At 43.0% G+C, this 27,796-nt stretch overlaps 1 protein-coding gene across 1 annotated transcript in view; it reads right to left on the bottom strand.

Moving 5' to 3' along the window:
• Nucleotides 1-27,796, bottom strand: part of LOC135516424 (ankyrin-2-like) — a 152,212-nt gene that overhangs the window by 14,879 nt on the left and 109,537 nt on the right. Inside the window, exons 30-44 of the mRNA XM_064940725.1 lie at nucleotides 27,696-27,794; nucleotides 26,991-27,145; nucleotides 26,502-26,713; nucleotides 25,446-25,650; nucleotides 21,820-22,145; nucleotides 20,192-20,317; nucleotides 19,941-20,063; nucleotides 16,723-16,755; nucleotides 16,269-16,290; nucleotides 9,098-13,894; nucleotides 8,247-8,324; nucleotides 7,867-7,998; nucleotides 7,276-7,422; nucleotides 6,886-7,120; nucleotides 6,518-6,587 (exon numbers count right to left, since the gene is read on the bottom strand). Of these exons, the coding sequence (XP_064796797.1) occupies nucleotides 6,518-6,587; nucleotides 6,886-7,120; nucleotides 7,276-7,422; nucleotides 7,867-7,998; nucleotides 8,247-8,324; nucleotides 9,098-13,894; nucleotides 16,269-16,290; nucleotides 16,723-16,755; nucleotides 19,941-20,063; nucleotides 20,192-20,317; nucleotides 21,820-22,145; nucleotides 25,446-25,650; nucleotides 26,502-26,713; nucleotides 26,991-27,145; nucleotides 27,696-27,794 (6,760 nt within the window). The remainder of the gene's footprint in view (nucleotides 1-6,517; nucleotides 6,588-6,885; nucleotides 7,121-7,275; nucleotides 7,423-7,866; nucleotides 7,999-8,246; nucleotides 8,325-9,097; nucleotides 13,895-16,268; nucleotides 16,291-16,722; nucleotides 16,756-19,940; nucleotides 20,064-20,191; nucleotides 20,318-21,819; nucleotides 22,146-25,445; nucleotides 25,651-26,501; nucleotides 26,714-26,990; nucleotides 27,146-27,695; nucleotides 27,795-27,796) is intronic.

The raw sequence follows: 27,796 nt of genomic DNA, 5'->3' as shown, positions 1-27,796 counted from the left end.
CTGTAATAACTAAACTCAACTCTTCATCTGATTCACCGGATTCAGGAGACGACTGCCTTCGGAGGACATCGGCCCAATAATCTAGAGGTAAGGCTACGAAAACAGTGTCTGATGACACTGATTCAGGTGAAGACGTTCTATCACTAAGGGGTTCCATGAAGTACTGGGATAAAGTCCTCATAAACTGAGGCACCGGTGAGTCAGGCGATAGCCGCCGATTCCTGACGACTAATTCTAGGGAATCAGGTGAGGATGGCCTACTCTCTAATGCTGACGGTGATATGGCCATTAGCTCATACTCAGAGCCAGAAGACATTGATTCAGGTGATGATGACCTGTGTTCTATTGTGGCATACTCCATTACTCCATTACATGAATCCATTCGTGATACACCTGATATTGTATACTGAGGGATCTGTGAGTCTGGAGAAAGCGACCTGTTGTCATTCATCTCATGCATTGATTCAGGTGAAGATGTTCTAACGTCAACCATTGACATGGCTGATTCGAGAGACATGGGTCTGTATTCAGCTGACTCAGGGGATAGCGATCTATCCTTCTCAACTTGTTTCTCTAATACCACAGATTCGGGTGATGATATTCCAACATCCTCCTTTAAAACTAATGTTGCAGGTGACATGGGTTGGCAGTCAGGCAAAGACTCAGGTGCATCGTACATAAGATCGTATTCTTCCACCATCATGGTTGTTCCAGGTATAGGTGAACCAGCCATTGATTTCTGGTCTGTTTCTTCACGTGCCAATATTTCTGATGGTAATACGCGCTCAGGAATGAGACTTTTGGCTGACAACTCTGTTTCCCCACAGTTTGATTCTACCGATTCAGGTGACAATTGTGTAGGTTCAGTAGCAAAATACTCTGCAGTTGATATCAAGTGTTCCGAATCCGACAACACTGATCCAGTGGAGGATAATTCCCGTATTGATACAGATGTTGGTAACGCCTCCCTATAATCAGGGACAGGACCCTCGGATGTTAATGGTCTATGTTCATCAACTGATGCCACTGATTCAGGTGAGTCTGGTCTCACCTCATCAAATAAGGACTCAGAAACGAGTGGTGCATATTCAATATCTGAAGCAAATGATTTGGGTGATGATGACCTGTACCCAATGGTTGAAATAGCAGATTCAGGTAACATCTGTCTAAACTGAGGTATGGGGGAGTCAGGAGACAATGCCATGCATTCATCTATAGATGCAATTGATTCAGCTGATGAGCATCTATCCTTAAGAAGAATTGAGGCAACTATGAATAACTCTATTTCAGATTCCGTATCTGAGCATATCAATTCAGGCGATGCTGATCTATTCCATGCCACTAGTGTAGTAGTTTCGTGCTGTGTGTACTTGGGTACTGGGGAGTCTGGTGACAGAGCTTTAAACTCATCTACTGATGCCGTTGAATTGGGACTGTCGGGTCTATCTTCAATCTCAGAAATCAAAAGAGTGTATTCTGTTTCAGATTCTGTTTCATAATCTGCCAATGATTCAGGGGATGAGGACCTATATCCAACCATTGGAACGATAGATTCTTGTAATGCCTGTCTAAACTCAGGCATGGGGGAATCTGGAGACAGACACCTGTACTCATCCACTGATGCTATAGATTCAGGTGATGATGATCTGCTGTTTGTTAGTTGCATGACTGATTCAGGAGACATGATTCTATACTCTGATAAAGACTCAGGTGATAGGGGTCTTTCCTCTGTATCTGATGCGATTGACTCAGGTGAGTCTGGTCTCTGCCAAAAGGAAAAAGCCTCAGAAAGTATACATTTGGTTTCTGAAGTCACTGATTCAGGCGATGAGGATCTGTATCCAAGAACAGATTCAGGTATTACCTGTCTAAGCGGAGGTACAGGAGAGTCAGGGGACAGTGGTCTATGTTCATGGACAGATCCTAGAGATTCAGGAAAGGATGATCTCATGTCAATACCCAGAGCTATTGAATATTTTGGGTCTATTTCAACATCTGAATCAGATACTGATTCAGGTGACAATGATCTATGATAGGATTGAGCCGTTTCAAGGGAAAATAGTGAATATTGGGGTATGGGGGAATTCAGAGATAAAGATTGACATGCTTTCAATGACTTTCCTGACTTTGCTGAATCTGATCTCAAAACAGTCTTTATCTTAACTGACTCAGTTGCGAGAGGCCTATATTCAGACTCAGAATCAGGTGTGAGTGGTCTTTCCTCAGTAACCTCGGTTGATGAACTTTGACTTTCTCTTTCTGATGTCTGTACATACTCTATGATGTTGTCAGCATACTCAAATATGCCAGTTTTGGGGGTTTCCCCTACATAATGGGGGTCATGTATTGGAGAGATCAGCTTCCAAAGCTCTGCATCGTACTTAAGTTTGTAAACTGGGACTCGTATGACTGATGGAATGACAAGTATTCCTTCTTCAAATACTGTTATTGGTGACAAAGATGGTTCTTTTGGAGTTTGGGCGAAATCAGGTACTGACAGTCCTTTCTGAGCTGTAGGTTTACTAGATACAGGAAATAATTGGGCTGTGGACTCGAATGTTATTGGTGGACTTTCTGGGACATCAACATCTGATTCAGTTACCGTTATTGTTGACATAGATGGCGTCAAATCTTGCTCTATTGAAGGTTGTGCTAAATTAGGTACATAAAGTATTTTCTGACACTCAGGTTTAGATGATTCAGGAAATAATTGGGCTGTGGACTCAAATATTATTGGTGGACTTTCAGGGACTTCTACACCCGATTCAGTTACCGTTATTGGTGACACACAAGGTACCATGTCTTTGTCTTTTGAAAGTGAGCTATTCTCACTGACTGATCCAGTCGACTCAGGTGATAAGGGTCTACCTTCAATAGCTACAAATCTTGACTCAAATATCTCAGAAACCTCATCATCTGGTAACGATTCAGGTGATGATGACCTATGATGAAACTGAACAGCTTCACAGAACAATGGTGAATATTTGGGTACGGGGGAATCTGGTGACAATGACCTATTTTCATTCATTGTTCCAGTAGACACAGGAGACATTGTTTTAATATCCTCCAACAGCATCAGGGATGAAGATGACATGGGTCTGTACTCTGATAATGACTCCGGTGTCAGTGGCTTAGAGTCATACTCCTCAGCTGGAGAATCTCTTGATAACGATTTACGTTCAGGTTCCGATGTCACCTCATACTCTCTTCTTTGTCCAGCATACTCAAACACACCTGTTTTACTACAGTAGGTTTCTCCTACATACTGTGGGTCATTTACTTGAGAGATAAGCTTCCAAAGTTCTGCATCATACACAAGTCTGTACTCTGGCACTAGTATTGCTGATGGAAGGACATGTGTCCCTGATTCGGATACTGTTATTGGTGACACAGATGGTGATACAGATGAAGATTGAGCCAAGGCAGGTACTAATAGTCCTTTTTGAGGTTCAGTTTGACTAAATTCAAATAATGGTGCAGTTGAGGACTCGGTTAATATTGGTGAACTTTCAGCGACATTAATACCCGATTCAGTTACAGTTATTGGCAACACGCATAGTACCATGTCTTGATCTTCTGGAGGTTGAGCCTCGTCACCAGTGGCTGATAGACCTAATAGAGGTTCAGGTTTACTAGATTCCAGAAAGGGTGGAGCTGTGTACTTGAATATGATTGGTGGACTTTCAGGGACATATACACCTGATTCAGTTACAGTTATTGGTGACACGCATAGTAGCATGTGTTGGTCTTCTGAAGGTTGAGCTACATCAGGTACTGATTGTCCTTTGTGAGGTTCACGTTTAGTAGATTCGGGTAGTGCTGGTTTAGGTGCAGTTACAACTTCCGCAGGTTTCGTTGGAGGTGGGTTTGTAGAAGGTAATGCTGACTCAGATAATTGTATTTCAGCAGGAATTTTGGTCTCTGATTCAGATGCTGGATCAATTTTGGCGGACTTTGATGTAATTGTTTTTGCGGGTTTCGTCTTTGCCGACAATGGATTGAATTTTCTTTTGCCCTTTTCAGGGGACTGCTGTATATCTGGATGTATATTTTGCATGTCTGTTGAAATAGCAGGTTCTGACATTACAGGGATAGGTTTAATGGCTTCAAATGATTCTGCTGCCAATTGTAATTTTTCTGGAACAAGTGTCAGCTTTGCTTTTGTCACAGGTGGAAAAACAAGGGGTTTAGAGGATTCCAATTTGATCAACGCTGGATACGTGATCTCCTTTTCAAAGTCTACATTTTCAGGTGAATCTGATCTATGCGCTGCAGCTCTAGACTCCAGCGACATTGGAACATATTCAGTGTCTGACAATACTGATTTAGATGAATCTGATCTATAATCAACAATAGAGTCGGGTAATAAGTGTCGAAACTGAGGTATAGGTGATTCATGTGATAGCGCTCTGTACTCATCTATCGATGCTACTGATTCAGATGATGAAGGTCTATCCTTATAAAGTAATGAAACTAAGGGTGCAGTTTCATAATCGACATCTGAAAATATAGACTGGGATGATGATGATCTACAGAACGTCACTAAAGCAATGGGTTCAGATTGCCAACATTGTGGAATTGGTGAATCTTGAGACAGAAATATATCATCATCTACTGATCTTGAAGAGTCAGGTGAGTCTGGTCTCTGCCAAAAGGCAAAAGCCTCCAATGGTATACATTCAGTTTCTAAAGTCACTGAAATCACTGAAGTCTCTGATTCAGGTGAGAATGATCTGTATCCCGAAGTGGAGATAACCGATTCAGGTATCACCTGTCTAAACTCAGGTACAGGAGAATCAGGGGATAGGGGTCTATGTTCATTGACTGACCCGGTAGATTCCGGTGATGATACCCTCTTCTGTAAATCCTCTTTAGGAGATAGTGGTCTATCTGATGAAAAATGCCACCTCACTGTTTCCAGAATTACTGATTCAGGAGACGATGCACGGTCTTCAGCTTCGTAAATTACAGATTCAGGTGAAACAGATCGACAATAACTACTTTCACTGCCTGGAGATATCGCTCTGGTAAACTCTCCCTTGTTTGGAACCATAGATGTCAATGGCCTAAACATTTGTCCAGAGGCATAAGCAGGTACTTTTGCAGTTTCCCATTTCATCTCAGGGGATGGTAAAGGAGACAGGGGTCTAAAATTAGGTATGGACGAGTCAGGCAAAAGAAGCCTAAGTTCAGTAACGGATGACAGTGATTCAGGGGATGAGGCTCTACTCTCAGTCAACAGTATGGATGAATCAGGTGTTGACGGGCGATACTCTAGTATAGGTGAGTCAGGTGATTGGAACCCAGACCTATCATCTGAAGTCACTGAATCTGGCGAAGACGATCGATCATGCATTGAAACTACAAATTTAGTAGCATACTCAGACCCTGAGTCAGGGGATGAAGACTTTTTTTCAGTTTCGGAGGCTGTAGATTCTGGCACCAAAGGCATGAATGACTCTGATAAGAATGTAACAAAGGCTTCCTCCTGACTTGAAGGCTTATGTTGAGTGATAGGTAAGGTTACCGCAAAACTGTACTCTACCTCCGGTATAACAGATTTGGCTGATCTGGAGTCAGCCACTGGAGGATCTAACACCTCTCCTGGGGGCTCAGCAGTTGATTCATGTGACATCTGGATTAATGCAGTGCTGACAATGGATTTTACTTTGACCGAATCTGAAATGAGAGTGGTTCTAGACACGTCAGATGATGTTTGAGCTATTGTCTGGGATTCCTTACCCACCTCAAAGGTGATAGACTCTGGGGTCAAGGGACTGATATCTACAGGTCTGACGTAAAGCTCAGGCTGGTCTACATCAATCAAAGGCATGGAGGTAGGGCAATCCTCTGCATAAACCGGGCTGGCTCTGTAAGAACCCACTCCTTCATCCAATTCCATTGGTGTTGTCCTGGATCCTTTACTAGTTGACTTCACTACATACCCAAACAGGACTTTGTAAAGTCTGTGTGACACCTCGTCAATATGATCCTTTGAGAATATCTTATGTGTCTCTTTGGGTCGTACCACCTCAGAAGACTGAGGCAGTTGAGTAGACTGTGGTACATTTATAGGCTTGGCTGTAATACTGATGTTCTCTGTGACCCGTTCCGTTGTCATAGTGACAGAGGTGGTGGAGAGGTAAGTGTAGTCCTCTGAGGTTTGCTTTAGCTCCACAGACAGCTCACTGAAGTCTGGCTCGGCCTGGTCACATTCAGTCAGACTGTCCTCGAAGTCGGTCATGGACAACGGACGGCTCTCACAGACACGCCTACGACTTCTTGTGGGCGACTGTTGGTGACTCGTTGGTGACAACAACCATTTGTTGTCGCTTTCAGCCTGTGGGGGCTGAGTTGACCCCTCACCCCACTCTGCACCTCCCTGTGCCCCGTCCTCAGAATGCTTGACAGATAGAGAGGGCGAGGGGGGAGGGGTGGGCCCTTTGTAGACAGGATCTAGGACGTGAGAGGTGAGCTGGTAGGGGGAGGTGCGGTACAAGGTGAAGAAGGGACTTACTTGTTTGAAAGTGCCCGTATGTAGTGACTCAGCCTTCTCCGGTCCAGTATCTGATGTACCGCCCACAGAACTGAGGAACAAAACAATAACAAGGTCAAACATCTAATCCCCTTTGAAGTCTCCCAAGTCCCTCTTTCTGTTGGTCCCTCTTTCTGTCTGTCCCTCTTTCTGTCGGACTCTCTCTATCTCTCTCCATCACAGAGAGAGAGATTTTAACAATGCAAATCAATATCTTAATTAACTGTTTGTTTCTACAACCATACAACATGTATGAACCAGCAAACCCTCCAAAACAATATAAGACCTCTTAACCATACCAATTTCTCTTTCGCTCAGTACTTCCCTGTTATACTGTCCGACTGACTTACTGTGTCGAATCCATCTCTTTCTGCAGCTTCTCCTTCTGGACGTGTCTCAGGAGGCCTGTTACTGATTCGTCTGTCTCCACCTGCCCTGAAGTCTCGTGATGTGACAAAATGCTGGAGGAGAGGTCCTCCTCTGACACCACGAGGAGCCCCTGCCTGGACCCTGGCCCACTGGGGGTGCTGTCTGTACGCCTGCCTGGCCGGGGACTGTCTATGTCCTCTTGGAGGGCAGAGAAACCTGGACAGGCATAAATATGAACATCGTTATTAACCTGTGATCTTTCTGACATAGTTTAAAAAAAATGGTGTTTCACAAAATGACATGAGGTTTACAGTCTCATGACAGTCAACATAGAACATTTCCATTCCGCTTGTTAATACACTGTACTGTACCTTCACTGTGATCCAGTGCAATGGTCCTCTCAATCTCTGCATAGGTGTGTGATGTGTCCTCCTGGGTGGACTTGACCATCTTGGTTTCGATGAGGTGGACAATGTCCATTCTGTTGATTTTGGTTAGTCTTTTGATCAGTGATATTTCTGTGGGAAAACAATATGACAAAATGATCATAGTAAAGCCATTGGGAAATACAACCCAGCCAAGCTGCAATGCTTCTTGACACAATGCCCACTTAACCTGGAAACCAGCTGCACCAATGTGTCGAAGGAAACACCGTACACCTGGCAACCGTGTCAGCGTGCATTGCGCCCAGCCCGCCACGAGTTGCTGATGTGTGATGGGGCAGGAACATGCCTGCTGGCCAAGCCCTAACCCGGACGACGCTGGGCCAATTGTGTGCCGCACCATGGGTCTCCCAGTTGCGGCCGGCTGTGACAGAGCCTGGACTCGAACCAGGATCTCTCGTGGCTCAGCTAGCACTGTGATGCCTTAGACCACTGCACCACTTGGGAGGCCCCTATGACAAATATTCTAAATGTCACTGAATATTCTGAATACAATAAAGAGCGGATAGATCAACGTACCTGTGACATTTTTACCCTCCCTGTCAGTCCAGAGCTTCAGCAGGGCGTGGCTTTGGTCCTGTAGTGAATTGGGGTTCTCAAGCCTTATTAGATTGACTTTCTCCTCACTGAACTCCAGTTCTCGAGCCAGCTCTGGAAAACACACCCGAAAATAGACAGATTTTATGATGTGATTTAAAAAAGGATTGATGGAAATCCAATACTGGAAACATCTGGCAGATCAGATAACATATACATTTTTTGAGAATAGCAACCACAGACAGTTATAGGACAATTTTCAGTGTTAAATACGCAATGTTCATTTGAACATTCTTCAAAATCACTGGGAAGTGATTATCGTTTCTGACACCGAGTACCGATATGACTGGTGTTCCACTCACCCGTCCAACTGAAGCCCAGGTGGTCGGCTATTATTTCCAACCGTTCCTCTTTCCTCTCGGCTTCATCCTGGGAATCTACTGTAAATGCCACCACAACAGCAGGAGAGCCGTGAGAGGATTGGCCGCACAAGGATGGACAGCCAAAGTCACATTCACGTTAGAAAAAAAACATTATCTTCAACTGAGCACATGAGGAAAACGTCTTCGCTGGCTTTATTGTGCTCGGTGATGCAATAAGATTAACTACTTGAAGGTATGTGTGGATAATTAACAGTAACTGAAGTGGACATGTATTTGGTGTATAGCTTCTTATTACACTTTGATGTTGGTTCATAGATTAGCAATACCATAAAAGTGATCCCCGTGCAATTTTCAGGACTGTAAACTAATTTTTTTTAAACAAATGGCATTGAAATAAATTGCAGAAGTTCAACAGCAACAACATTGTAACAGCTCAGGAAAAAGGATTGTGGTTTCTTCTCTCATTTTATATAATTCAGCTTTACTCCTACAGCCTAATTTGGTTAATAAAATATATTTGATACTAAATCTGACAAATTATGTCAGTGACATCAAAATAAAACTGATCCTTCAATCCTTTAATTATTTAAATGATTGAATTGATTCCCTGCCTAAGTCAATCTGGAGATAAGAAAAGAGAAAAAAGAAAAGAGACACAGCCACAAACACAAGACACAGCTCAAACACCACAGAAGCAACCACAAAGAGTCTTTAGTTACACGTCACCTTAGCTACAAGACACAGAGAAGCGGCACCGTTTACGGCTAGCACGCTAGCAACGCACAATAGAGAGAGAGAGAGAACGAGCCCCTTAAGGAGGGGGGGGGTACCTTGACTTCTGATTGTATCGTCGGGAATCCGTTGCATCTGCGTGTCAACAGGGTCATCCCACAGGGGTCTAATGGGATAGACATCTCCGGAAGCAGGGAACTGTATTTCGGGAAAAGTCTCACTCTCTATGACAGAAGGGTCTATTCCGCTGCTCTCATCATTCGAGACAGCAGCCTCCTGCTCTTTGTTTTTCTCGTCCTGAGGAAATCTCTCAACTAGCTTTGTAACTTCGTCACTAATTGTATCGACAAACTCTATAGACTTCTTGCGCGGCTCGCTTTTGTCTTTGGCGGGGGTGGAAGTGTGAGATGTCTGACCAAGCTTGCCTCTAACTGGCAGCCTAGATTGGAAACCAAAGCCAGACTTTGGCTTGGTGGAGTAGTCATCGCTCATGGGACGACCCATGTCCTTTTTAGATGATGACTTGTCTGCCTCACAGAAGCTCTTGGCTTTGGAAGACGACGTCTTGGTTTTGGGTACAGCAGAGGGACCTGTATCTGTCTCAGACTTTCTCCTCAAGTCCTTTTTTACTGGGACGTTGAGCTTTGCGTCCTGGGATGACTCAGTACGTTTAACTGATGGCTCAGGCTTGACAGGAATAGCCTTGCCCTTGACAGGTATTCTCGATTTGGACTCTAAAGCGGGAGTCTCTTTTTTAGGACTAGCTGAAGAGGGGGATGCAGGGGATGTAAAGGAGGAAGCAGTTCTAATCTGACTTTGGGGGCCAGCCTTGGCTGGGGTTTTAGTTGGGATCTTTGGAACTTTTTCAGTAGAAGTTGGTGTTTTGGTCTTTTCTGTGGTTTGGGGGAGTTCTATGACCGAATGCTGCTCCTCTGGAGAGGAGTCAGAGGACTCTTGGTCCTGTTCTGGGTACACTGATCGAGTGACAGTGGTTACTGCTGTCTCAACATCTGTTATCATTGGATCGAGGGAACTAGTTTCTACCTCTAGGGGGGTCTCCTCTACAATTATGTCTGGTTTCACTTCTACAGTTTCAGGAGACACTGGTGATACTGGGTCTTTGTCTTTCTTAGTGGTCTTAGCTGAGGCAGAAAGACCCATTCTAGGGATTCTAGATTTAGAAGCATCTGATTTTGAGGGGGAGGCTGCTGCAGCTTCACTACCTTTCTGATCGTCCTCTGTCGAGGCACGGTGTGTGGGATCTGAAGCATCTTTCGCCTGTTCCTCGTCTTCCTCCACTTTTATTTGCAGAGTCAGGTTGAGTCCAATTTCACTTTCTGTTTGGACTCCTCTATCTCCTGGCTCATCTTTGACCTGTTCAGCTAGCGCCTCCTCTAGGGGCTGCTCGCCTATCTGGAAGAAGGCAAAGCCCTCGTCCTCATAGCTCCGTTTGGTCATGTCAATAGCTCCGCTCCGAGTCATCTCAAAGAGCTTCCCCTCTTGGAAGAGGAATGGATTGGGCTCGCTGGTTGGCGTGCTTTCCTCCGTGGGGCTCCTTCCTGGGGTGGTGTCCGGGGTTGCCCCCTGGGACTGCCGGTCTACAATCAGACCCAAGATCTTCTGCTCTTCCTCTTTGACGCGGGCCGCAAAAGCATCATCGTCTTCGCGCATGGCACTCCAAGGGTCTGCCTCTGCTCTGGCGGTTACGCCCTTTGACTCGGTTCTGGGAGGTTCCTCTTCCTCATCGTCTTCCTCTGTGTCATCGTAGATACAGATCTCGGGTTTGAATGTTTCCCTCACTTGTCCAATGACAGCAGTGGAGGACGTTTCTACCTCAGGAGCTCCTGAGTGCCTCCTGTGATCTCCTTTCACTTCGTCAGTTATATTACTCTCTATTTGACAGGGAGCTTTTACAGCAGCTGTCTGCAGACTGCCTCCATCTGCTTCTTTCCCTCCCCCATCATCCTCCTGGCTTTCCCTTGATTTCCTCAAACTTTCCTCCTTCTGCTCATCGGTTATGTTTGCAGCCCCCTCAGAGCTAGAAGACATGGTAACTGTTTTAGCTAAACTGTCTTCCGTGTCATCCATGTCTTTGCGTGACTGAACTGATTGAGGGACATGCTGCTCTGAGACAGATTGAGGTCCCTCCACTGCTACCATTGTAGCTGTGCTCTTGGCTTCTGTGTGGTGGATTCCTTCATGCACACCTGCTGGAAAAGGAGAGGGAGGTTGTACTTTAATAAGGGATTCAACAGAAAGAGCTAACTCTGAGGTCTCCTTGGCCCTATTGAGCCCACTCTCATTTGCGGACTCTAGTTCAACTGTTTTGAAGCTATCATCCCCTGCTTCATCACCTGCCAAGGCAATGGTATATTTTCTAGAGTTATTTTTGGCTCTGGTGTCCTGGTCCACTTCCTCAAATGTTTTTTTGGGGGCTGACATTTTAAACATCTCATCCTCTGGGATGAATTTCCTCTGTGCTTCTGCCTCATCATCCTCTTCCTCTGAGTATTCGGGGATGAAAGCTGGTATGGACACCACAGATAGGTACATGTGGTCAGGGGTTTTGGGGTTTACCTCATAACTTACCTCTTCAGAACTAGGGGTTTCGGGGGAGATGGGACTCTTACCAGAACTTTCCATCTGGGGCGAAGTCTGCTCGATACTGTCATCATCATTGGCACTAGCCTCCTGGTCCCTGCGTAGCCTACTACGCAACATGTCTGGGGGGAAGTCTGAGGCTTTGGTGGGTTCTGGGTGTCTAGAGGACCCACTGGGCTGATCTAGAACGGGAGGGAACATTTTCTGCTCTACAGGGCTGCTTTCTAAGGAGTCACAACAGGGGGATTCCTTTGTTGGGCTGGGCTCGATGGAGTCTGGGGTCCTATGGGAGGAGTCGTCTTCCATGAGGGGACTATCCTCGTCTAGAGAGTCTCTGTGGCTTATGGTCAAAGATTCGTCGGGACTGAGGGTATCTGGGTCTTTTAAATTCAATTCTAAGCTTCCTTGATGCTGGGTAGAGTAACTAGAAGCAAGGGTCATAGCTACAGCTGATGCTAGCTTGTCAACAGGGCTCTCCTCATCCCTAAGGAAGCTCTCTAAAGTCTCTGAAACTCTCTTTGTAAGCTTTCTCGTTTTAGATGGCTTAGACTCGCCCGTCTGAAAATATATGGACTCACTCGTGGTGCGGTCGTCTGCAGCCTCACTGGGAGAGACAGGAAGGGTCATTTCCGTTGATGGCTGGTCATCAGTGGTCCCCACACCGGAGTCTCCAGACTTGTCCTTGGTTTTATTGTCACCTTTGACAGCTATAGTAGCAGCTGTTGAGTTTTTAGTGGACTGGTCAGCATTTTTTGGAGAGAGGGAGAGACTGTCAGGGCTTGTTCCAGGGGTGGCTAAGCCCTCGTGTTTCAGGCTATCCTCTGAGCTAAGGTGAGGAGGACTACCATCACCCAGGCTGGCACTGGGGGAGTCTGCCACGCCCTCATGTTTCAAACTATCAGAGCTATCATAGAGGGAAATATTCAGGAACTCTACGGTTTCAGTTAGGTCTGACTGGGCAGCAGGACTACCCTCTACAGAGGTCTGCTTAAACTGTTGGTACTCTGGATTGTCCTCAAGCTCTGCTTTAATTTCAGCACCAAAGTCTTTGGAATGCTTTCTGTGTGGGCTAATTTGCTCATCTTTGGCTCTGTGGTGCTCGCCAGGAATGGCGTCCAGTGATACTTCCCGTTCGTAATGGATTGTGGTGGCTTTGATAGTGGATTTTGACTGTTTGGGCTGTAATTCTGATTCTGTTGTTTCATGCTCTGTAGAGGTGTGGGTTTTGAGCTCGAAAAGTCCAGACTTTCTCTTTGAGGGGTCCTGCCCCTTTTGGAAGGATCGCATGAGCTCCCTTACTGACATAGTGTCCTGCAGCTTCTCAGACTCAGTTTTGGGGGACTTAGGGTGGCCCTGTTTAGCGGTGTCCTGTTTTGCAGGGCTCTGTTTCAATTTAAGGGTGGTTTCTTCGGTCCTTTGAGGGATTTTGCTCTCCACTGCAACCTTTGAGGGTTTGGTGCTAGTTGGCTTTTGACCCTTCTGCTCTGCCTCCACTTTCTGCTGAAGGGCTTTGACTTTGTCTTTTATGGACCCAATGGGGGTCTCCTCAACTACTGGGGACACAGGTGACACTGGTTTACGGTCTGTGGGTGCACTTAGGAGAGCATCCCCATAGGTAGATTCCTCCGCCTGTTCCTGGTCTTTTCCTTTCCTCCTGACTGGCTTTTTGAGTTCAACAGCAGGAGTTTTGATTGTAGCTGTTGTTGTTATTGTCGTTGTGGTTCTTTTCATGCCTTTGCGCAGGACGACCTCTGTGAATTTCTCCTGGACCACGTCCTCCTGAGCTGCTGCACTGGAGCCCTCAGGTACATCCAGGAGATATTCTTTGAGTTCACCAGTCAGGTGTGTGTTCATGCCAGACACGTCTTTGATGGCTTTAGGTCTGGGAATCCCTCTGTTTACTCGGACTTCATGTAGAATAGGTTCCTGGGGTTCTAAGGAAGACATCTTTTTGGCCTCCTCTATCTCACAGTCTGAGAGGAGGATCCACTCTTCATACATTCCGTCTGCTATTGCTGCCCCCTCTGCTACCTCACCCTCCAATGTTCCACTCCTGAGTATCTTGCCCACTTTCTCCAAATCCTCTTTGACCTTCTCCATGATTTCAAACGGCTCGCCCTGAACCTCCTCAGCCCCTTTCTCCAGACTGCTCCCTTCCAGAGAACTGGATTTGTCAGTGGATTCCGTGGTTAGGATAGCAGTCATTTTGATCAGGTCTTGTTTCAGCTCAGACACATCGGAGAGAAGGTCGGGATCTCTTCTCTGGACTGTCGTCGACGTAATGTCTTCGTCATCTTCCATTTTGGCAAGAGGACAATTAAGGTGCAAAAAAAATTGAAATTGAAATGAAAAAGAGACAGACATTGGAGAATGTGGTCAGGACAGGAACAGGAATAGTGCAAACTTTCAGGATTCAAAGGGTAAAGCAGGGTCACAGTGACATCTACAGAATGTCTCACAGGAAGGGGCTTTTGATCCACTGGGGTTCTTTGGCGGCAAATACTGCAGCGAAGCAAAAAGCCAACTAAATCATAAAGATGGGAAGGAAATGAGCAGGAAATAACTTGCTTATACACATATTCTGAACATTCACGCTCACAACACAAAAGCGCAAACGTATCTAAAATAAGTACTCGATCAAACAAACGATGAGCAACAACAGACACCCACAAATCAACAAAAGATAAGGAAACAGGGAAACAATGAAAGGGATAACAACATATAGGTAGACAGACATCTCAAGATTGTCTACAGAGAGAAAGAGAAAAACATGTTTTAAAAAACAAGTTTAAAAATGCTATTTTGTCCTCAGAGGAGAAAGCCAGTGATAGCTGGAATGTTGCTAAGACTGTCTGCGAGTGGTCTGAGTGAGGAAGGGCAAACGGAAAACTAGCTGTATTGGCAGAGAGGTTTGGATTTTTTTTTATTGGTCTGTTAATTCATTTACCGCCTGGTGATGTCACCAGGGAGGCCAAAACGCCATCCCACAAAAACAGGTGGAACTTTCAGGTGGTCTTTTCAAACAGCTCTTACACTAAAAGGGCATGATCATCATTTTCACAATTCCACAGTATTATTCCAACCTCATAGTGTGGATATAGGTAAAACACAAGGAAATCACGTTTTTGACTGCACTGGGCCTTTAAGGAAATATATGTTCTAAAACAGGATTGTTTTAAGGGAAGGGCATGTGGTCCTTTTAGAGGACTGTATCCATTCCTTTCACTAACTTAAACTAACTTAAACTAACTTAAACTAACTTGCACTAAGGTATACAAACTTTCTCAAACATAACTGAAGAGAAAATTGAAAATCATAATAAGAGTAGCAACAGTGTATTAAAACAAATTCAAATAGAGATTGAAAAGTAATTCAAAGATCAATGTTAAAGCAAACCAAAGAGTCAATATAACTCTCACACTTGACACATACCCAGACACAGGAACACACACATACACACTCATGTAAAGCCAAGTTATTTCCATGCAAAGCAAAGGGGAAAGTTGACATGCAGCCTCTGGTGAAGAGTGAGTGGAGCAAATTGAAAGTGATTCATTTAATTAATTAAATAAAACTAGCAAACACTAGCAAATCTACATTTTACATTTATCAAAGAGTGGTTAATTTAGGTATTCACAATCAATAGTGTGGTGATTTGTAGTGTACTGTTTTCTCAGACTATGACTACAAAAGGTGAAGCTAAAGCATCAATTCCATATTATGTATGACATGTGTATACAAATTGCCACATGCGTCATGCATACACTGTTCAACGTAATGAAGTTGAATTAAACAAATAACATTGTGTACATTACATTGTCTATCCATTTATGTAAGATCTGTAGGTGCTGTACATGTATGTTTTGAAGGTAAGTGCACACAGAAATGTATTCTATATTATGCATGTTGCATAAATATGTAGATATCCAGCTATGCTGAGGCACATGACCATGATTAGTGATCAATTAGTCAATCAATGAATCAATTAGATGCAAAGGGAAACTATGATCAACATATGGGTAGGGAATGAAGGATGGGATCTGGAGGGCTGGGAAAGCTAGACGACTGTTTGCTTTGCCATTAGGGTACTGGAATTACTATGGGGGTACTATTCTGTTGTCACATAAACATCACCAAGTTAAGAATTACAGTTTGTTTGAACTCTCTCTCTCTCCATGTGTCCCAAATTCAAAATGGCAGAGAGGAGGGAGTCAGCATGAAGACACTGGTGCAGCGGTGTGTGACATGAGAAATGGATGAAGTTCATGCCCGATGAAGTTGTTGACATAACCTTGGCTGAGGTGCGGTGGAGTGAAAGTTTGTGTTGTTTTGTTTTTGTGACAAAGACAAAACATGTAGAACTTAAAGGACATGTGCTACAGCGTTTGCAAACAAGGGTCATATGAAGCTCAACGTTTATGCATTAGCTCTGGTTAACCATTCTGTACTGTTCTCTACAAAGGTCAGCTAGCATAACATCATTAGCAATGTCTAAATCTATCGCAGGGTTATAATGCACTTATCAAAGAAATGTTCTAGTCATAATGTTTGAGTAATGCAGCCATTTTATAACAGTTAAAAGTTAAATGGCATGTCTATAAAAGTTTTAGTATAGCTGAGACATTTTTTTATGTTAAAGGAGTTATCAAAGAATGGTATATTACTTACATTTCTCGAGCGTCCTGCTGATCTGTATAGAGGAATACAAAATTGCACTATGAATATAATTTAAATCATTGTGTAAGAAAAATCTAGGCAAGATTTTGTACACATTTGCTACACGAAGGAAATAAGTAGTATAATTGGACATTGAACTGCTACTAATATCTAAAGATGGATGCTCTAATACAAAACAAGCACAATGATTGATCAGTAACAACATGGAACACAGAGAGCCATATACTAAATATATATATATATATATATATATATATATATATATATATATATATATATATATATAAATACATGGCCCTTTCTAATACCTAATATAAGAGCTAAATGGCAGACAAAGAAGTGGACGTCTAGTGACAAGCTTCTAGCCTGAAAAGAGCATGTAAAGAACATTACAAAATGAACACTCGTTAGCGGGGGAGAAATGGGGAGAGAGGCACAATGTTACCTCTTCCTCAGCCTCTTGGTCTGAATCAGATTCCTTTGGGGTGCAAGAAGCAGAAAGAAAGAAAGGTAGATAGATTGTTAGATAGTTAGACAGATAGAGAAAAAAGAGAGTGGGCAAAGCAAAGTTACCATAGTGACAGCTTTGAAGGTAGGTGGCCAATCAATGTTGTAAACATAAAATATCAGTATTAAAGGAGAAGGGATTCATGCTACACTATAGGACAACTACCAGTACTTACATATAGTACTGCTGGTTGCTTGTAGTTAGTTAATAAATCGCAGTTAACACTAAAACCGCTGAAACAGTCATTTTTACTGCTCATGCCCCCCTTCGTCCTTGACTTTCCTAAATAAGTCTATATAACACACTGTCGTTGTTAGAATCTTATTATCATAAACAAGAGTTAGAACCAGTTTTAGGAGGGCATGTCATTAAATGGAATGGTTTCCCCCCTTCTTCCAACAGTTGAAAGTGCAGTGCCCACCTGACAATCCCCCCGACAATTGCCTCAAAGCTGGCTCGTTAGCTAACGTTACGTGACGTTTGTACAACACTCGTTGAATATGACCTTTGTCTGCAAAAGAGCATAATGAAATTGTTGCCACCAGGGTTGATTAGGCTGCTTTCATGTTATCCAGAGGTAAACAAGTCATTGGCCAGAGCGTCAAGTGTGCACCCCGAAACGAGATGGGTGGGGCTGAATCTTAAAGAGGGTGGGGACGATGCTGAATGGGTGTAGACAAAGAAGAGCTCCTAACTAGATACCAAAACATTCAAAGGCCATTTTCTCAAAAGTGAGGTTACAAGTTGATCAACTTTTAAAGCAGAAGTACTTTCCCATTGTTCCTCAAATGCAGTGTATGATATAACATTTTGTAGCTCTGAGTCTCTACTTTTATCCAATGTAAAAAACACTATTTGAAATGTTGGTACATAAAACCGAATCCAGGTGGTGAGACACATTTATCCATTCTAATTATAGGCCTAAAATGGTATGTACCTTATATCAGTTCCCCAAATCAAAGCCGTCTTATCAGTTACCCTGGCCTACTTGGAGTAGGCGGCACAGTGAGAGCGTGCCGCCTGGCCTACTTGGAGTAGGCGGCACAGTGAGAGCGTGCGGAATTGTACATGCTGAACGCCTTTCAATCTCTTGGAAAATAACCACACGAGGCAGCAGGCACGAGTGTCTGAGAATGTGTTGATGAGGCTTGTGGAACATTATGTTGGCAGGGGGAGCAATGTCACCATGGACAATTTATTCACTTCACTTGTCATTGGCGAACAAGTTGCTTGCAAAGAAAGCAAGTCTGGCCGGCACCATGAACAAAGTGAGTCCGGAGCCCTGTCCCTTTGCTCAAAATAAGGCACCTGCACAGCAGTTGTATACCACAATGGTGCAGAAGAATGACAAAACAACAACACTGTCATGACTTCCTCCGAAGTCGGCTCCTCTCCTTGTTCGGGTGGCGTTCGGTGGTCGACGTCACCGTCTTTCTAGCCATCGCCGATCCATTTTTCATGTATCCATTTGTTTTGTCTTGTTCCCTGCACACCTGATAAAGTGTGCGCCTGTTCCCAAATCTCTGCTCTCCTGCACCTGACTTTGCTACCAGTACGCACACATCTGACAAGGACACAATCAGGAGAAAACAGGATACTATTACGCACTACAACCAAACAAAGGTACGTCAAAGTGTGTCAAGCAAGTGAAAGTTACAACAATTGTGTCAACTGTTAGGACAAGGGATAACAGCTAAATTAAATCCAATTTATGCCATTGTGTGAAGATGCACACAACCAGAAGCTTACAATAATAGACTATTTTTGACTGCTGTCATATCGACATACAGTATATTCATTATAATGCTATTATTGCCTTGGGCCGAGTTTCACTGTTTATCAAGGCTACTTGGCTCTTATAATGATGTTTAGGCTACTGAAGTTTTCATCATTTGACTGTGCTTCTTGGTGGTTGGGGTATTTTAGTTTATTTTGTCGATATAAAAATAAGCTTTCATAGTTGTAAGAAAAGCACTCCCATGAATAAAATTGAACATGTTTGTGTTTTTGTGTTTTTTACATACAGCAACAGAAACTAATGACGATGAAATTTGTGTTATTTAAAATAAAATACAAGTCGTATTCTAATGTTAACCAAGGCCTTCGTAAAAACAACCAAATTATTATTTTTGCTATAGATATTTAAATATATGAATTGCACTGTTAGAATGTTAGCTTGAAGGGGGTCCCTCCAGGCCCAGCGGTACTAGTGTTAACAGGTGTAGTAATGATTTTAATCATACAGACAGACAGAATAACAGATTTGGTCACAGGTTATGACCCCAATATAACACCAATTTAAAGGAAGATAACATGCTATGAGAACTGTCATTGCCTGTCACATATGCATATTTTGCATGTTAGTATGCAAACAACACACCTGTAGAATGTACCTGTGGGAGATGCTAGTTAGGTACTGGAATACTCAGTAATTCTTGAAGTTAATCAATCTTTTTAACATAAAGGAAAAATTAAACCAAAACCACTAATTCCTATAATTGATATTGTTAAAAAAAACATTAATATGTGGGAACAATACTTTTTGTGAACAAATGTTTCATTTTGTCGTTATAATAATGTTGGTAGCGGCAAAATTCAATGCACCCTGGACTGAAGAGGCTGAAAAATAGGAGAAATGTGGTGGACCGGGACTCTGTTAAATTACACATTTCTCGAGGTAGGGATATCGCAAAAATATGATCAATGGCTCATTCGAGAGAAGATATGACATTGGCCAGTGGTGAAATCTGACATGTTTGATAGACATTTTCACAATCTAAAAGTCGTAATCCTATTACCTTCCAGTGCAGTGAGAGCGACTTTATCGCAGTGCTACGTCATACTGGTCGAAATGATGCCTGCTTGAACGGCAACAATTACAGATACACATGAAAACATGAAATGGCACCGAGAATCGATAGAACATCGCTCAAAGACAGATGCACAAAAACATTATAACATTCAAAAATGGGTGAATCTGTCCTTTAACATTTAGTAAGGAATTCTGAACACTCAGGCATGTAATGGTAACTGTCGGTGTGCTATACAGCACTCAGACTTGTTCCTGTCCGGGTCACATGGTCAGGAACAACTCCTGGTCTGAGGTGTATCCTAAGCTGTGTGTTCAGGGGGACGAAGCGTTAAGGTGTTCTCACCTTTGAGTAGGATGGTAGTGTGATATTCAGGTTGCATATAGCATTGTGGGCCAGACTTCTATAAGACCGGGGTTCTTTCATAAAGGACAGACGCCCACACGGATCCTGAGTGTTGTCTCGGATCTGTGGAATCATCGACATCCTTATCGTCAGTCAGTCAACCAATCAACATACAGTATACGATAAATGACTAGTTTGTAATGAAGTAAATTATATGGATGAGTGTTGAAAGATGGTAGAGTAACGTTAACCTTGATGAAGAGTGCCAGCCTGTTCTCTTTGAAAGCAAAGAAGCTGAAGAGATGGTGCTGGCCACTCTTGGTGAGAGGGACCAGGTTGCCGAAGCAGTCTGCATAAATGGGTTTGCCCTCTAGGACCTGAGGAAAGGAATCAACAGACATGAATCCTAGCTGAGTATAGAAAAATACCAAATCGTCGCCTGCTAGTCATCAACAGCAAGACCTACGAAGAGATCACACTTTACTGATATTTCACAACTGAAAAAAAACCTCTACAATAACATCTCTACTATAACACCTCTACTATAACACCTCTACTATAACACCTCTACTATAACACCTCTACTATAACACCTCTACTATAACACCTCTACTATAACACCTCTACTATAACACCTCTACTATAACACCTCTACTATAACACCTCTACTATAACACCTCTACTATAACATCTCTACTATAACACCTCTACTATAACACCTCTACTATAACACCTCTACTATAACACCTCTACTATAACACCTCTACTATAACACCTCTAATATAACACCTCTAATATAACACCTCTAATATAACACCTCCCTCTACTATAACACCTCTACTATAACATCTCTACTATAACACCTCTTCTATAACATCTCTACTATAACACCTCTACTATAACACCTCTACTATAACACCTCTACTATAACACTTCTACTATAACATCTCTATTATAACACCTCCCTCTACTATAACACCTCCCTCTACTATAACACCTCTACTATAACACCTCTACTATAACACCTCTACTATAACACCTCTACTATAACATCTCTATTATAACACCTCCCTCTACTATAACACCTCTACTTTAACACCTCTACTTTAACACCTCTACTATAACACCTCTACTATAACACCTCTACTATAACACCTCTATTATAACACCTCTATTATAACACCTCCCTCTACTATAACACCTCTACTATAGCACCTCTACTATAACACCTCTATTATAACACCTCCATCTACTATAACACCTCTACTATAACACCTCTACTATAACACCTCTACTATAACACCTCTACTTTGACACCTCTACTATAACACCTCTACTATAACAACTCTACTATAACACCTCTACTATAACACCTCTACTATAACACCTCTACTATAACACCTCTACTATAACACCTCTAATATAACACCTCTACTATAACACCTCTACTATAACACCTCTACTATAACACCTCTACTATAACACCTCTACTATAACACCTCTAATATAACACCTCTACTATAACACCTCTACTATAACACCTCTACTATAACACCTCTACTATAACATCTCTATTATAACACCTCCCTCTACTATAACACCTCTACTTTAACACCTCTACTTTAACACCTCTACTATAACACCTCTACTATAACACCTCTACTATAACACCTCTACTATAACACCTCTACTATAACACCTCTACTATAACACCTCTATTATAACACCTCCCTCTACTATAACACCTCTACTATAGCACCTCTACTATAACACCTCTATTATAACACCTCCATCTACTATAACACCTCTACTATAACACCTCTACTATAACACCTCTACTATAACACCTCTACTATAACACCTCTACTTTGACACATACCTCTACATCTCTGCTTCTGGCCACCTCAGTGAAGTTCTCCTGCTGTTCCAAGGTTTTGTCCATCTTGTCGTCCGTCATGCAGAAGCAGCGGAGCCGTGCCTCTATGGGGTCATGGGTCTTTGCGAAGATAACGAACTTGGCCATGTAGGGAACGCAGATGGTCTCCCTGTAGACTGAGGTGGAGAAACTGACCGACTCCTGCGCCTGCCGGCAGTCTATCAGCCAGAACCTGGCCGACACGTTGGTCGTGAAGGAGACACAGTCGTTGATGAACGTTAGGGGAGTGGTTCCTGTAATGTCCTCCCATTGGGCTGGCGTCGTTCCACCTTTGATGAAGAATACATTTGAGGAATGTTAAAAGGTTAACTACAGAAATTATAGTTTGTGTGTGCCAACAGTCTGTGCGTGTTTGTGTGTGTGTGTGTGTGTGTGTGTGTGTGTGTGTGTGTGTGTGTGTGTGTGTGTGTGTGTGTGTGTGTGTGTGTGTGTGTGTGTGTGTGTGTGTGTGTGTGAGTGTACATTGTAGAATAGTAGTGAAGACATCAAAACTATGAAATAACACATATGGAATCATGGAGCAACCAACAAAATGTAAAAAAAACTAAATATATTTTATATTTGAGATCCTTCAAAGTAGCCACCCTTTGCCTTGATGACAGCTTTGCACACTTGGCATTCTCTCAACCAGCTTCATGAGGTAGTCACATGGAATGCGATTCAATTAACAGGTGTGCCTTGTTAAAAAGTTAATTTGTGGAATTTCTTTCCTTCTTAATGCATTTCAGACAATCAGTTGTGTTGTGACAAGGTAGGGGTGGTATTCAGAAGATAGCTCTGTTTGGTAATAGACCAAGTCCATATTATGGCATGAACGCCTCAAATAAGCAAAGAGAAACGACAGTCCATCATTACTTTGATACATAAAGGTCCATCAATCCGGAAATGTTCAAGAAATTTCTGAAGTGCAGTTGCAAAAACCATCAAGTGATATGATGAAACTGGCTCTCATGAGGAGGAAAGGAAGACCCAGAATGACCTCTGCTGCTGAGAATAAGTTAATTAGAGTTAACTGAATCTCAGATTGCAGCCCAAATAAATTCTTCACAGAGTTCAAGTAACAGACACATCTCAGCATAAACTGTTCAGAGGAGACTGCGTGAATAAGGAATTCATGGTCAAATTGCTGCAAAGAAACCACTACTAAAGGACATCAATAATAAGAAAAGACTTGCTTGGACCAAAAAAACATGAGCAATGGACATTAGACCGGTGGAAATCTGTCCTTTCTTCTGATGTGTCCAAATTTGATATGTTTGGTTCCAACCACCATGTCTTTGTGAGACACAGAAGAGGTGAACGGATGATCTCCACATATGTGGAGGAGGAGGTGTGATGGTGTGGGGGTGCTTTGCTCGTGACACTGTCTGTGATTTATTTAGAATTCAAGGCACACATAACCAGCATGGCTACCACAGCATTGCAGCAAAAAGCCGTCGCATGTGGTTTGCGCTTAGTGGTACTATAATTTGTTTTTCAACAGGACAATGCTGTGTAAGGGGATATTTGACCAAGAAGGAGAGTGATGGAGTGCTGTATCAGATGACCTGGCCATCATAATCCCCCGACTTCACCCCAATTGAGATGGTTTGGGATGATTTGGACCGCAGAGCGAAATAAAAACCGCCAACAAGTGCTCAGGATATGTGGGAACTCCTTCAAGACTGTTGGAAAAGCATTTCATGTGAAGCTGGTTGAGAGAATGCCAAGAGTGTGTAAAGCTGTGATCAAGACAAAGGTTGGTTACTTTGAAGAGTCTCAAATATAAAATATAATTTGAATTTGTTGAACACTTTTTTGGTTACTACATGATTCCATATACAGTTGAAGTCGGAAGTTTACATACACTTAGGTTGGAATCATTAAAACTCATTTTTCAACCACTCCACAAATTTCTTGTTAACCTGTTGATGCTCTGGGGGTGCTATTTCATTTTTGGATGAAAAACGTTCCCGTTTTAAACAAGATATTTTGTCACAAAAAGATGCTCGACTATGCATATAATTGATAGCTTTCAAAAGAAAACACTCTGACGTGTCCAGAACTACCAAGATATTTTCTGTGCGTGCCCTAGAACGTGAGCTTCAGGCAAAACCAAGATGAGACGGCATCCAGGAAATGAGCAGGATTTTTGAGGCTCTGTTTTCCATTGTCTCCTTATATGGCTGTGAATGCGAGAGGAATGAGCCTGCCCTTTCTGTCGTTTCCCCAAGGTGTCTGCAGCATTGTGACGTATTTGTAGGCAGATCATTGGAAGATTGACCATAAGAGACCACATTTACCAGGTGTCCGCCCGGTGTCCTGCGCCGAAATTGGTGCGCAAAAGGCAGCTGCCAGTATTTTTCCATGGGATACAGAGAGGAAAGCAAGCTTCCACGAACTGCATATCAATGAAGAGATATGTGAAAAAACACCTTTTGAGGATTGATTCCAAACAACGTTTGCCATGTTTCGGTCGATATTATGGAGTTAATTCGGAAAAAGTTTTACGTTGTAGGTGACTGAATTTTCGGTTCGTTTCGGTAGCCAGACGCAATGTAGAAAACGGAACGATTTCTCCTACACACAGACGCTTTCAGGAAAAACTGCGCATTTGGTATGTAACTGAGAGTCTCCTCATTGAAAACATCAGAAGCTCTTCAAAGGTAAATGATTTTATTTATTTGGTTATCTGGTTTTTGTGAAAATGTTGCGTGCTAAATGCTACTCAAAATGCTATGCTAGCTTTGCATACTCTTACACAAATTAGTCAATTTCTATGGTTCAAAAGCATATTTTGAAAATCTGAGATGACAGTGTTGTTAAGAAAAGGCTAAGCTTGAGAGCAGACGCATTATTTTCATTTTATTTGCGATTTTCAGAAATCGTTAACGTTGCGTTATGCTAATGAGCCTGAGGCTTTAGTCACGATCCCGGATCCGGGATGGGGAGTTCCAAGAGGTTAACAAACTATAGTTTTGGCAAGTCGGTTAGGACATCTACTTCGTGCATAACACAAGTCATTTTTCCAACAATTGTTTACAGACAGATTATTTCACTTATAATTCACTGTATCACAATTCCAGTGGGTCAGATGTTTACATACACCAAGTTACATACACTAATTCACCCAACGTATTGTGGGAAGCTTGTGGAAGGCTGCCCAAAACGTTTGACCCAAGTTAAACTATTTAAAGGCAATGCTAATTGAGGCAATGTAAACTTCTGACCAACTGGGAATGTGATGAAAGAAATAAAGCTCAAAATAAATCATTCTCTCTACTATTATTCTGACATTTTACATTCTTACAATAAAGTGGTGATCATACCTGACCTAAAACAGGGAATTGTTACTAGGATTAAATGTCAGGAATTGTGAAACTGAGTTCAAATGTATTTGGCTGTGTGTAAGGTGTATGTAAACATCTGACTTCAACTGTATGTTATGTCATAGTTTTGATGTCTTCACTATTGCCCTACAATGTAGAAAATATTAAAAATAAAGAAAAACCCTTGAATGAGTAGGTGTGTCCAAACTTTTGACTGGTACTGTATATGCACGTGTGCGGTTAATCTGCCCTCTCTCTAACCTGTGATACTACAGAGCAGGCGCAGGGTGGGCTGGTCCCCGCCGAAGCCATTGACCACGGGGTCAGTGTTACTCTTGGGGATGGGGATGGTCATGGTTATGGGTTTATGGAATTTCCTCCTCCGGGGCTCCAGGGTCACGATGGGGCTGAATGTCGCCTTGTTTCCCAGGAGCTTCCTCACCATGTCCACATTCATTGGCTGAGCCTGGTGGTGACAGATTACCGTGTTAGTAGTAGTTTAACATTAGTGGAACCGACAGTAGGATCTTCTTTGGGGCCAAAACAAGGACGTGCTTGACTGAGCTTGTCTGGTGCAACCAATGAAATAGTCCCAAAAATGCATACTCCACCCTTCTGCAAATCCAAGCAGGCTCAATCAAATGTTTCAAGTAATACAAATATAAAAATAAATCATATTTGGACCCAGTTCTTGTAATCAAACCAGTCAGAAGCAAGTCAGGTTGTGTGTTACAGTGGTGTGAAGTACTTAAGTAAAAACACTTTAAAGTACTACTTAAGTAGTTTTTTTGGGTATCTGTACTTTACTATTTATATTTTTGACAACTTTTACTTTTACTCCACTATATTCCTGAAGAAAATAATGTACGTTTTACTCCATACATTTTCCCTGACACCTAAAAAGTACCAACAGTATCAATATAACACTTTGTTAACCCTTCTGCCTCTGATCTGGCGGACTCACGAAACACAAATCCTGTGGATGTAAATGATGTCTGAGTATTGGAGTGTGCCCCTGGCTATCCAAAATCAAAAAATAATAAGAAAATTGTGCCGTCTGGTTTGCTTAATAATATAAGGAATTTGATGTATAGCAATTACTTTAACTTTGTACTTTTACTCAAGTATGCCGATGAAGCACATTTTCTACCACTGTACTTAAGTACATTTAAAACCAGATACTTTTAGACTTTTACTCACGTAGTATTTTACTGGGTAACTTTCACTTTTACTTGAGTAATTAAATGTTAAGATCTATTTACTTTTACTCCAGTATGACATGTGAGTACCTTTTCCCCACCAGGGGTTTGTTATTACCTGGAGTCCCACTCTGATCCGCTTGGTGAGGGCTCCCTCTGGGAAGACAGCTTGGACCTGAGGCATCACCGTGCTGCTCAGGACGCCCCCCTCTGGACCGATCAGGCTACTGTCCTGCTTGACCCGGGACACCACCGCAAAGTACTGGGGGAAGTCCCTGGTGATGATGCGGCAAATACGCTTCTTCTCCAGCTCCTCTGCAGGGTCCAGTTCTGGAGACGAGGACAGAAGGGATGGTGGTTGATAGTACAGATTATGACCCCGTTGCAATACTCCCTCCTTGGAGTAATCGCTGCTCAAGCGACTGGGTTGGTGTAAGCTATATATTGAAATCTTCACTTTCACCTATAGAGACATTTTAGATGAGTGAATACTCCAAGTAAAGTAGGCAGGATGGATTGTGTTTCCAATGTCTTTAGGCAGGGGCCAATGGGCCTTTAATTAGGATGATCACTAAGTGTTGTCTCACGCTGATGACATCACACTCACCCTCGTCCATGCCGTTGAGGATCTGGTTAAGTTCCTCCCCGGTGTGTTCACAGTGGTGCTCCTTCCAGCTCTCTCCTGTCTCACTGCGTAAGATCACCAGCTCCCTCTCCTTCCCCCTCAGGGCAGCGAAGTGAGGGATCTCCACCAGCACAGGCCTGCGACCAGGGATTGAAGCATGGTGAGTGTAGGAGTGGGGGGTTATGTGTGAGAGTGGGGGGTTGTCTGTGTGGGGGAGGTGGGAGCACGATGTATGTATGTGTGTGTGTAAAAAGTGTGTGTTCGGGCAACCACTTATCTAACAACCCACCAGATGAGCACAGTACAGTGTGTCAACTACAATACCTATGGGACAGTCATGCTAAACGGAGGAACATCCACCATGTACCAAAGTAACCAATAAAACGATGAGGTTGAACAGACAGACAGACGGCACTACACATAGAAGGCCAACCACAAGTTAAGGAGACAAAAGGTAAGTGGGTCGTGTCTGAGATGTTACGACAGAGAGCACAAGTGGATCACGCCACTAGCACAACACTAGCACAACACTAGCACACATATCATCCAGGAGAGGTCACAGACACGGACACAAACACAACACATCACAGAGGTGGGTCGTAATATAAAAAGGAGGGTGATATCAAATGGAACCAGTAGCAGTAGCATCCGTGGATTGTTTCATATGCGGGTTTTTTTCTCCCCTACCCGAGGAATTTTGTCCCGGGTGGCCCGAGCTGCAGGATGCGGCTAACGAGGCTCTCGCCCTCGTTAAGAGGGGGCGGGGCAGTGGGAAGGTGTAGTTTACT

The sequence above is a fragment of the Oncorhynchus masou genome, chromosome 27, assembly GCF_036934945.1.
Source record: "Oncorhynchus masou masou isolate Uvic2021 chromosome 27, UVic_Omas_1.1, whole genome shotgun sequence".
Lineage (NCBI taxonomy): Eukaryota > Metazoa > Chordata > Actinopteri > Salmoniformes > Salmonidae > Oncorhynchus > Oncorhynchus masou.
Note: the sequence above shows the minus strand (reverse complement) of the source record. Positions and strands in the feature narration are given on the sequence as shown.